General features: G+C 40.2%; 1 protein-coding gene across 1 annotated transcript in view; it reads right to left on the reverse strand.

Annotated features, from left to right (window-relative positions):
- Positions 1-12,104, reverse strand: part of EDIL3 (EGF like repeats and discoidin domains 3) — a 323,251-nt gene that overhangs the window by 254,166 nt on the left and 56,981 nt on the right. Inside the window, exon 2 of the mRNA XM_048502911.1 lies at positions 376-504. Coding sequence (XP_048358868.1) covers positions 376-504 — 129 coding nt within the window. The remainder of the gene's footprint in view (positions 1-375; positions 505-12,104) is intronic.

Genomic DNA, 12,104 nt, shown 5'->3' on the forward strand with positions numbered 1-12,104 from the left:
TTTTACATGCTTTGATTTCTTGTATTAGATGGTGAATTTACATACTGCATAACAGAAATTCCTGCCAGTGAATGGTGGTGATAGCATAGAGATTCACCATATAACATTTCCCAATCACATAGCCACACATGTTACACATTTTGGCCACAGGATGAGTAACTACCACACAAAAATTATTTGAACCTATTTCCAAATGGTGGAATAATGGATAGATCTGCTGAGTGTGGTATCCAGCCGGTCACAGACATGAAACTATAGTATTAGTAGTGTACAAGATAATGATCTGGGCACTGCAAAAATGCCCATTATTTCATGTATTCAGAAATTAATGATGCACATAACAATTATATTTTGTTATGTTTTGTTTGCACTTACCAACCTCCACAACACTAGAACAGTTGGGGTCTGTGAAGCCATCAGGACACTCGCAAGAATAGAAATCATCATCCAACCCTGACAGACAGATGCCTCCATTCTCACAAGGGTTGGAGTCACACACATCTCCTGTGAATTAAACAAAGGATCTTTTTTAGTCTTTGGAATATATATTTCTAGAAACGATGAGGCATGCATGATACCTTTAATATAAGTGCATTGCTAACCCAAGGAAAAATTGTCATTGTTTTCCCAAACAACAAAATATATAACAATAAAATCTTGTATAGAGTTCTGTTGATGTATTTTTATTCATGAAAAAGCCACCACCAAAAGATGAGTTACCCTAAATAAATGATGGGACTTAAAGATGGATTCTTACCAAAAGCATCATTATTAACTAGGGTAGACTGGTGCTTACTCTCTTTGCGTGCTAACCCACAGCCGCTGGATGCCAATCTTAAAATTGAGAACCATATAAATGAAGGATACAATAAGTCTACCTATTCATGAAGACACAGATGCAGTATATTGATAATCATGAAGTCTGACATTTCCCTGGTAAATTCCACTAAACAGAAAGAGAAATAAGGATTCCCACAGGAACTGACAGGAAATGTCATGCTAACATTTCCTGAGGGATTTACATGGAAACACTGACAGCTGCCATCATTTTAAATGGTGATTTTTACAGGTGAGGTAAATCCTAATTTCTGTACTTTTTTAAAAAGTGCATTTCCAAGTATTGTTTGCTTGTGTTGTTTTGCACCCATTTTAGGGAATCACAAAGATTGAGCTGGAAACCAAATATATTTATAACAAAATAAACATTTATTATCAAGTGTACACAAACATAAGTTAAAAATACAAGGTCTGAAAACCAGGCTATACCCTAATAAGGATAGTAACATTTCTAAACACTATTGATAATGTGCCAGTGACGAACAAAGAACCAGATGTTTCAGCTGATTTATCCTTTCTCAATGATCATAGAAACATTATTATAAAACACGTCACGAATTAAATATATTAGGTGTAATAATCTGAAAATGCAGACCTCTCATGTGTGGCCATGTGTTGTCTTGTAGGGGGAAAATCATGAATTTTTCACCATTATCATGGGCTTACAATCTGATATGTATAATTGCCTGTCTTTCTGGATGTGTTTCAATTTACAAGTGTAAAATCTAAATAATAAATGTAGCTGAAGATTGGGGGAAGATAAATTTTGGTTGGTTGGTGGGTGGGTGGGTGGGTGGGAGGGAGGGTGGGAAGTAAGGAAGGAAAAGGGGAAAGGTTGTGGGAGCTTTCGGGGAAGGAATAGAGGAAATAGTGTGAGAAGGAAAAAAGAGATGCCTCCTTCAAATCCTTGCCTACCATTTCTGATGGAGATCAAGAAATCCCACCTATTTTTTTACTTTAAAAAATTAAGTAAAATTTTCATCAGAGTAAGTAAAATTTTCATCAGAATAACTAATAACTTTATCAGAGTCTCAGTAAAAGCATCTCTGGCTGCAGCATTTCAAATGGGGCAGCTGTCATGCAGAGTGCTGCTTCAGAATGAACACATCTATCTAAATAGCATCACACTGACTGGAGTTTGATTAAGCTCTTGGATATCAGATGTCACTCTGAATTTAAATTGCATGTGAATTGTGCACTTCTTGTGCTTTGCCCCATCGAACTTCTAAAGTCTGATTTCATAATATCAAACTGCATGTGGATAGTTCATATATTTTCCAAACTGAATGTCTTTTTTTGTGTGTGATGCCATGCGTTATCATATGGTACTGACTGTAATTTCCAAGAATTAGTGCTCGTCCATTCAGGTAAGTGTTCCAGCTAACTAATTAATAGTCAATGCTACATATTTTCCTCTGGAGCACAGGAAATACATGGTACCTTTGAAATATCCCTTCATTTTTTTTTAGTTTTAGGGATATTAATATCTCTTTGATTTAGATACTAATAGAGGAAAATTGAAGGACAGTGATTCCTGCAGAAGGCAGCAAAATCACTCATCCCATAATAGGTTTCCAAAACAATATTGCAGACTACTGCAGCTCTAGAGGCTGTTTCTGTTCCAGCTAAACTCACAGCTTTCTGCTTCCATCTGTTCATTTCCTATCTGCCAATTCCCTTCTATTCTCAACCTTATTGCAAGAGCACAGATCTCAGACCCCAACCCTGAAGGTAAATTGAGTATTCAGGGAAATAAATACACTAATTATTGGATCCCACTAAGGCAACATCAGCCAATCAACCTTGACTATTCTAAAGCAATCAGCTGCCAAAGCATAGCACACAACATTTGACCTTTCTAGTAGAAAGACAATTGTACAGGTTAACAACAGAAAAGGTTAACAACCTGCAGGTTGATTCATGGATAACTATTTACATATTTACTATATTATTTCTCTTTCTCCACAATAAGCTATCAATGGACCTTTCTGTACAAACCAAAGAAAACATTTTTGGCAGGTAATAAAATGTTCCTACTGGATTTCAGCTCAGGTAAATGACTAAGGAGGAATATCACGGTCCAGCTGGCAGATGGCTGGAGCAGCAAGCAGGTCTGAGCAGGTGAACAATAGCACTGTCCCAAACGAAGTCAAACTGTCCAAAATCAAAGCACAAGAAGTCAAACAAATTCCAAGCAGGATTCAGAGAGCAGTCCAAGTAACAGCCCGGAGATCAGAGTCCAGAGCAAGGTCAGAGTCCATGTTACAAAGTGAGGGTTTCAGGTGCAGGAAAAGGTCCAGAACAGAGCAACAGCAAGACCAATGACACACTTTGCTTCTGCAGAGAAGTATCTGTAAGCCATTGTCTTTGCTGATGCCTCTGGTCTCATGGAGGAGGGGAGGTTGGAGGACTGCATGCTTCAGGTGCTAGCAGAATCCTCAGAGCTGACTCAGGATCTCCATTTGTCAAGTGAGATGGTCCCAGGACATAGTCTTCTTTAGCGCTATCTGACACTTCCAGGTCTGTCTGTGGTCCAGGCCTGGAATGCTAGTCCTCCACTGTGAGACTGTCTTCATCCTCACTGTGAGATTGTATTCATCCTCACTACCAGCCAGCTTTTCCTCCTTGTCACTCTTGCATGTGTCCTCATCACCACTGATTTCATTGTGGGTCTTGGTGAGACACAAGAGGCAAACTACAACAAGGGAAGGCTGAAGGCCTTCCTCTTCCCCCACCCTGTGCCATACTCGCAAGCCAGATCTAGCCCTACAGCTCTTGGAAACATTAACTCCTTAATATGAGTTGAGTTTTCTTGAGCTGCAAAATTGCAAGCAATCAATTTAGCAAAGAATGGACATTCAGTAACTACTCATGTGTGATAGACACAACTACTCATGTGTGATAGACACAAACACATTAGGGTTGCCAGTTCCATGTAGAGAAGTGCATAGAGCCTGAGGAGGGTAGGGGTTTGGGGAGGAAAAGGATTTCATTGGAATAAATGGCATCCAGTCCACCTTCCAAAGTAGCCATTTTCTTGATCTATGTCGCGTGGAGATCTATTGTAATTCTAAGGGATCTTGAGCCACTGTCTGAAAGTTGGCAACCCTAAAACACAGAAACATTTAACAGAAAAATAAGGTAACGGGCCATATATAGCTATGTCACTGTTCACTGATAGGTGATCAACAGGATACATTTAATGGCATGTTTCCATCCATCCAAAGCCTTCATGGCATAGGACATTTCTGCTTCTCTCTTCCTCTCCTTCTCAGCCCACTGAGTCATCTGTAATTTTGTTCTGGAGGGGAAGGGCTTAAATGTTATTCATGTTTTGAAACTGCATGGTTGGACTGTGCACTGTTTGAAAGGCAGTTTCATATCCCCAGCATGATTGGCACTAACAGATGTGACAGCAATGAGAGGGTTTGGGAGTTGTGGGGACATGGCAGCATAGTACCCAGAAGTGACATCCTGGTACAGAAACAAGCAGAGGAGAAAATCAATGGAATCCTAAGGGATCACTGGCGACCCTAAGGACTGATGACTTGTTAAGTGAGAAAGTGAAACTGGCAGGAGCTGGTTGTATGATGGCCCCTCAGCTGCTGGAAATGAGGTCTTCTCATAGCATCCATTATAGTTTCCAAATTTAGTCTTCTAAAGTAATGTAAATTTGTTAACATTCATTTCAGTATGAGAACTTGTCAAAATGTAAGGCAGGTGGCCCATCGTATAATTCCACATGAATAATTCCAGATGTATGTAGACTTATAACAATTATGGATGTCTTTGTCTTCTGAACTGTTATTTTTTAACTAATAAAAATCATATGATTACTATCTTAAGATTTCTTGATTCATCTGGCAATTCTAGTTCCTTAACATGAGTGGGATTGTATCCAGAATGATGATTCATGGGCAAAAAGCACATTTCTGAGCACAGATCACTGTTGTTGGACCTTGGTTTGAATTTGATTTTATGTGTCTGTTTAAAGAGATTTCTTGTATCAAATATCTCTTTAAGGAGTGTCAAGGGAGGCATGTTCATCTAGGTTAATGAGCACTAACTACTATGTGAAATTTTTTTATACATTATTAATCATGTCTGCGTGGTTCTGCAGAGAAATGTTATGAGCTGGATAGGGAACAGATCACAGGAATTCTAACATCAACCTTCCGTATGAACATTTGCACAGCCATGTGTGCTGTTTTAATTTTAAAGCCATGATTTCAGCACTAGGATAGCCTGTATTGAATCCTTTTCTGTTCCAACTGAATTGGAAGGATGGGAGTTAACTTTGCCAGGTGTTAGGGAAGTAAGTCATTCTGAAAATTGGCATCTGGGCACCTGCTTCATGCTTGATGTTTTGCCTGCCAATGAAGCATCTGAGAGAACTCCATGTTGGCTCAAGCAGAGATCCAATGACCTGTCTTTCCATATTTGAAAGCATATGTTTTCCTGCTCCACCCCAGTGTTCCTTGGGTGCACTTCCTGCTGTTCACTGCATTCTTTGGGGCACTGAATATAGCCAGTGGTCAATTATATGGGGAGCAACATGGTACCTCTTTAGGAAGAAGAAAAGACATTGTAGACCCAATTATCATCATTTTGAAGATGCTTAGGGAAATATATTCCCACCAATGTTGATAAGTAACTTGGCAAAGAAAGTATTGTTTATGCAAATCCATACAGGCATTTGATTCAATTAAAAAGGAATTGCCAGCACAAGATAACATTCCAAAACACATATTGTTCAGTTAGATGGATGATCTATATCAGGAGCCAAGCAGTCTTGATAAGGTTGAGGAGAACGAACACCAGTTTTCTGGTGGGGGGTGGGGAGAAAACACACCCGCATATCAAAGTATCCTGGGATTATGTTACATACAATATTTGGATTACTTCTGGCTAGACAGTACAAAATACCTAACTTTGCCTATAGTTTCTAAATAGTTGGGTTAGATAAACATCATTGATCTATATTCTTTGCCAAGAGTATTAAGAATGTTGAGAACCACAGTATTGAGGCCAAACACAACATGCACACTAGCCTCCTCATTCCCTATCAATTAGTCCAAAACTTCCAAGCTCCAATTTTGGATTACCAATTTTTAAAATCTGGCAAACTAGAGAAAGTATCATTCTTCTTTACATTTTAAAGAAAAAAGTTAATAAGGCAGTAAAGAGGTTAATGCTACGATGGTAAATTTATGAATATCTTATCCCATCATTTTCTTAATATAAGAATATTACTATTAGAAGAGCCCTGAAAAATCAGACCAGTCATCCATCTAGCCCAGCATCTTGTTTCACATAGTGGCCAATCAATTACATTAGAAGGCCAATAATTAAATATGAAATTGGAAAATGGTCCCCAGTCCCCTGATGCCAAATTACAGTGAGGACATCCCTGAAACACCTGGACCCTTTTCACACAGGCCAATAAAAGCAGGAAAAGGCGAGTCATACGAACCCACCCTTTCCCCAGCTCCTTTGCATGGCTGGCATTCGCCAGGGCACATGCCTTCACAAGAAGGTGCTTCCCCCCTGCCTGCCTGCCTCCCCCCCCCCCCAGGCCATGATATGGCCCGTTTCCCCTGCTTGACTCTGCAGATCGGAGCTGGGGAAGGAGTTGTCAAGAATCACATTATGTGAGATTCTTGTGTTTTAACGCAGCTCACAGCCACAGCCGTTCACTCTGCCATGGCTGTGAATCACGTTAAAACGAAATAATGGCACATAACGTGATTGTCGAAAAACCTGGGGGTGGGGAATGCAGAGCAGATCCATGCTAGGATTGGGATCTGTGCAAAGTCCCCCCCCCCCCCCGGTTTTTAACTGGTTTTATTCTGATTTAATTGGCCCGTGCGGAAAGGGCCGTGGAGAAAAACATTTGAGCAATACCTGAAGGCACCGAATATTGCATGGGAAGAGGCTTGCCCAAAACACTTGCGCAAGACCAGAAATGCTGGAGAGCACTTGTTGCCCAATATGCTGCTTAGTATGGGAGGATCTAACTATTTTATTTCCCATGCATGAAATGTTTTGTAATATTCTTTACTCTAATACCCAGGAACACTTTTTTCTTGATAGATACACGAAAATAATGTATTGATTTCGAAGCAACTACTACTTATTCTTTCCAGGAACAACAGCCTAGTCCCATACCATCGATCAGATACTTCCATGTTTATCAACAAGGAATGGATTCATAATAACATCAGTCATAATAATATAAGACAGAATAACATCAGTCTAAGTAATTCCAGAACAGTGACCATCACCTGATGTGTGAAAAATAATCAGTATGACCTTGGTACCTGTCTTTGTTGCCAGCTATCCTCCTTGGTCTAAGCTTTCCTGTGACTCGCTAAGGTACATTTGCCACCAATAACAAACAGCTGTTTGCAGCAATGTAATGAATACAAGACACCATTGTAATGGAACAGAAGAAGCAAAAGGGTAAAGGGTAAACAATAAATATATTCAGCAGAATCACTTGATTGTAGATTACATAGGGACAACATTTGTCCTGGCTGATGCTGAAGGTGTTTTGACTGTCAAACACAAAGGATATCCAATGTCCCCAACAAGTTAACATAAAAGTTGCACACCACTACTGTTAAGAGAACTCACAATTTCAGCACCACTTTTATCCTTATGGTACTATTCCCACTGAACATTTCATAAAGTGTTTTTAAGAAAAAAAAGACACTTCAGAAATAAATACATAGCCACAGCTAATTAACTTATATTAATTATAGTTAAGATACATATTGGTTACAGATGTTGACTAACCCAGGTATTTTGGATTCATGCTATATCCACCCTAGGGTGGAAAGATGGGTACAGAAGGAGGAAGAGGAGGAGTTTGGATTTATTCACTGCCTTTCTCTCTTAATATGAGACCCAAGATGGCTTACAAACTCCTTTCCCTTCTTCTCCCTACGACATCTTGTGAGGTAGATGGGGCTGAAAGAATTCTGAAGGAATTGTGACTAGCCCAGGGACACCCAATAGGTATGTAGGAGTGAAGAAACAAATCAATTTCCCCAGATAAAAATCTGACGCATATGCGACTTTGTACACTAAGTTCCCTTCCGCACATGCAGAATAATGCACTTTGAATCCACTTTCAATGCACTTTGAAGCTGGATTTTACTGTGCAGAATAGCAAAATCCATTTTTAAACAATTGTGAAAGTGGATTGAAAGTGCATTATTATGCATGTGCAGAAGGGGTCTAAGACACAGAAAGTGGTCCAATGTTAATAAGAGAGATGCCTCATGGAAGACTGAGGTATTTTAACCAGTTTGGTTTAGTGATCAGTGTGCATACATCTAAGGATCTATTTATAGAAACTCACTGGATGACCTTAGGCCAATTATTCGCTCTCTCAGTCTAACATACCACACAAAGTTGTCGAGAGTACTAAAACACAGTACTAAAAGTTCAGCTGGAATGTGTTCCACAGGTTAGAAAAGGCAGCACCCAGTCCAAAAGAAAGCCACCATGGTTAACAAGAGAGGTTGAGGAAATTATCAGAAAAAAGAAAATGTCTTTTAGAAAATGGAAGTCCAGTTTGGCTGATGAAGAATATGAGAGGGAACACAAATGGTGGCAAAAGAGAAGCAAGTTAGCTGTAAGGGAGGCAAAAAAGGATTATGAGGAACGCATGGCTATGAACATCAAGACCAGCAACAAACAGTTCTTCAAGTACATCAAAAGCAGGAAGCCAGCAAGGGAAGCGGTAGGCCCGTTAGATGACAAAGGAACAAAGGGTGTGCTAAAAGATGGCAGGGAGATTGCAGAGAAGCTGAATGAATTCTTGCATCTGTCTTCACCCAAGAGGAGGTGAGGAACATTCCTGCACCTGAACCAAGCTTCTTAGGAGGCGAATCCGAGGAACTAGCGAAGATAGTGATAGACAAGGAAGAAGTTCTGGCAGCCATTGATAAACTAAATGTTACCAAATCCCCTGGCCCAGATTGCATTCACCCAAGAGTTCTTAAAGAGCTCAAGCATGAAATTGCTGATCTTCTCACTTTAATATGCAACTTATCCCTGAAATCAGGCTCCATCCCTGAAGACTGGAAGATGGCCAATGTCACACCAATCTTTAAGAAAGGATCTAGGGGGGACCCGGGAAATTACAGGCCAGTCAGTTTGACATCTGTTCCTGGTAAATTAGTAGAATCTATCATTAAAGATAAAATTATAAAACATGTAGAAAAGCAAGACCTGCTGATAAAAGAGTCAGCATGGCTTTTGCAGAGGCAAATCCTGTCTTACAAACTTACTAGAGTTCTTTGAGGGTGTAAACAGGCATGTGGACAGGGGTGAACCGGTGGACATTGTCTACTTGGATTTCCAAAAGGCTTTTGACAAAGTTCTTCACCAGAGACTGTTGAGAAAACTCAGCAATGAAGGAATAAGAGGGGAAGTCCTCCTATGGATTAAAAACTGGTTGAGAAACAGGAAACAAAGAGTGGGTGTAAATGGGAAGTTCTCACAATGGAGAGATGTAGGGAGTGGTGTCCCCCAAGGATCCGTTTGGGACCAGTGCTCTTTAACCTATTCATAAATGACCTGGAAGTAGGGGTGGGTAGCGTGGTGGCCAAGTTTGCAGATGATACCAAATTATGTAGGGTGGTGAGAACCGCAAAGGATTGCAGAGAGCTCCAAGCGGACCTTGATAAATTAGGTGAGTGGGCTCAGAAATGGCAAATGCAGTTCAATGTAGCAAAATGTAAAGTGATGCATATAGGGGCAAAAAATCCAAACTTCACATACACGCTACAGGGGTCAGTGCTATCAGTCACAGACCAGGAAAGGGATTTGGGCGTCTTAGTTGATAGTTCCACTCAATGCATGGCAGCTGTGAAAAAGGCAAACTCTATGCTGGGGATCATTAGAAAAGGAATTGATAAATAAAACTGCAAAGATTGTCATGTCCTTATATAAAGCAGTGGTGCGACTGCACTTGGAGTACTGTGTCCAGTTCTGGTCGCCGCATCTCAAAAAGGATATTGAGGAGATAGAAAAAGTGCAGAGAAGGGCAACAAGGATGATTGAGGGACTGGAGCACCTTCCCTATGAGGAGAGGCTGCAGCGTTTGGGACTCTTTAGTTTGGAGAGGAGGCGGCTGAGGGGGGATATGATTGAAGTCTACAAAATTATGCATGGGGTAGAAAATGTTGACAGAGAGAATTTTTCTCTCTTTCTCACAATACTAGAACCAGGGGGCATTCATTGAAAATGCTGGGGGGAAGAATTAGGACTAATAAAAGGAAACACTTCTTCACGCAACGTGTGATTGGTGTTTGGAATATGCTGCCACAGGAGGTGGTGATGGCCACTAACCTGGATAGCTTTAAAAAGGGCTTGGACAGATTTATGGAGGAGAAGTTGATTTATGGCTACCAATCTTGATCCTCTTTGATCTGAGATTGCAAATGCCTTAACAGACCAGGTGATCGGGAGCAACAGCCGCAGAAGGCCACTGCGTTCACATCCTACATGTGAGCTCCCAAAGGCACCTGGTGGGCCACTGCGAGTAGCAGAGAGCTGGACTAGATGGACTTTGGTCTGATCCAGCTGGCTTGTTCTTATGTTCTTATGTTCTTATGAGAGGAGAAAACAATGCTGTAAGCTGCTTTGGGTCCCTTTCAGGAGCAAAGCAGAATATGAATATCTGAATACCGAGCGCAGCTACACTGACCAATATGCCGTATTGCTTACAGATTTTGATATTTGGGGAGGAGGGCCTTAAATTTATGACAATAGTAGCGAACAATCATTCCAGATTTTTTAAAAGTGAGATTTAGTAATTTAATAATCCAGATGGTCTGTGTGCCTTTTTTGATCTTTTGTTGATTCCTCAACTGCATTTCTTCCTAGGCAGGAGCAACCTGACCATTGATATTCATGTCTAGTGTGTCCATTTTATTAGGACTTCCCTTCCACATATCTCGCCCTTGCTCTATCTAACCTCCCAAGAAGATCTGGAAAATTCTACTCATATTTCTTCCTTGCAGACTGTTCCAACAAGAACATCTCTACAGTGGCCAAGTTTTGTGCTGAGACTTTGTCCATGAGAAATCAAATATTTCAAACATTTTAATACATAATTACAGCACAATAAGCTTATACATTTTAATTTCTGTATATGAAAGTATATATTTGCATGCAAACTGTGCTGTTAAATTGATGTAGACTGATTTCTTAACTGTAATAAAGTTGATGGATGGTTTGCATAGGGCTTCATTTGAGAGTCAGCAAGTCGTAGTGGTTAAGACTGATGGACTTGACTGAAGAGAACCAGGTTTGATTCCATACTCCTCCACATGACTCCACATAGCAGACTCTAATCTGGTGCACCAGGTTTATTTTCCCACTCCTACACATGAAGCCTACTGGGTAACCTTGTGCCAGTCACAGTTCTTTCAGAACTCTCTTAGCTCTGCCTACTTCACAAGGTGTCTGTTGTGAGGAGGGGAATGGAAAGTAATTGTAAGCAGTTTTGAGATTTCTTAAAAGTAAAGAAAAGCATGGTATAAAAACAACTCTTTTTCTTCTTTTTATTGATGAGTGCTCAGAAATTACAAATTGTTCCAAACGTGATGGGAAAATTTTCATGTAAAATATTAGGAACATGATCCACATTCCTTGTTCCATCCATATTTATTAGCTTCTTGACCTAGTTCAAAGTGCTAGTCTTGATTTTTAAAGTCTAAAGTGGCCAGGAAGCACAGTATCTCTCTGAGGAAATTGTGACATCAACTTCTTTGTACTTAAACCATTAGAAGAATGGAGGATGACCATAAGTAAGTGGGCATTTTGATAGCTATGTTGCAGATTTGGCATAATATCCTAAGAAATGCATGTATGTACCTATACCACCCAGTAATAGTTCGCCATTTAATGAAATTGTCTTCTTTAAGAGGACCTGAGGTTTATGAATACTATTAGCTATCTATATATTTACTTTCCACATCCCCTGCTTGCAACACACTGACTCCTCAACAGGTTTTTCGGCAGACTCAGAGGACCCTCTGAGTTTGTAGAAAAATCCAAAAAGAAAGTTTAAATCCCATCAAATCAAATAAAGTATTCTCTGCACATGCACAGAAGACACACCTACCACTGTCAGCTGCCATCATCTCCTGCCAGTTCATCTGGGCACAGAGCAACTGCTGGCTTCCCCACCAGTCTGCAGCAGCTGCTCCAGATATCATGAGGTTATTATGTTTAATACCTATACACTT

Source organism: Sphaerodactylus townsendi, linkage group LG07, assembly GCF_021028975.2.
Source record: "Sphaerodactylus townsendi isolate TG3544 linkage group LG07, MPM_Stown_v2.3, whole genome shotgun sequence".
NCBI lineage: Eukaryota > Metazoa > Chordata > Lepidosauria > Squamata > Sphaerodactylidae > Sphaerodactylus > Sphaerodactylus townsendi.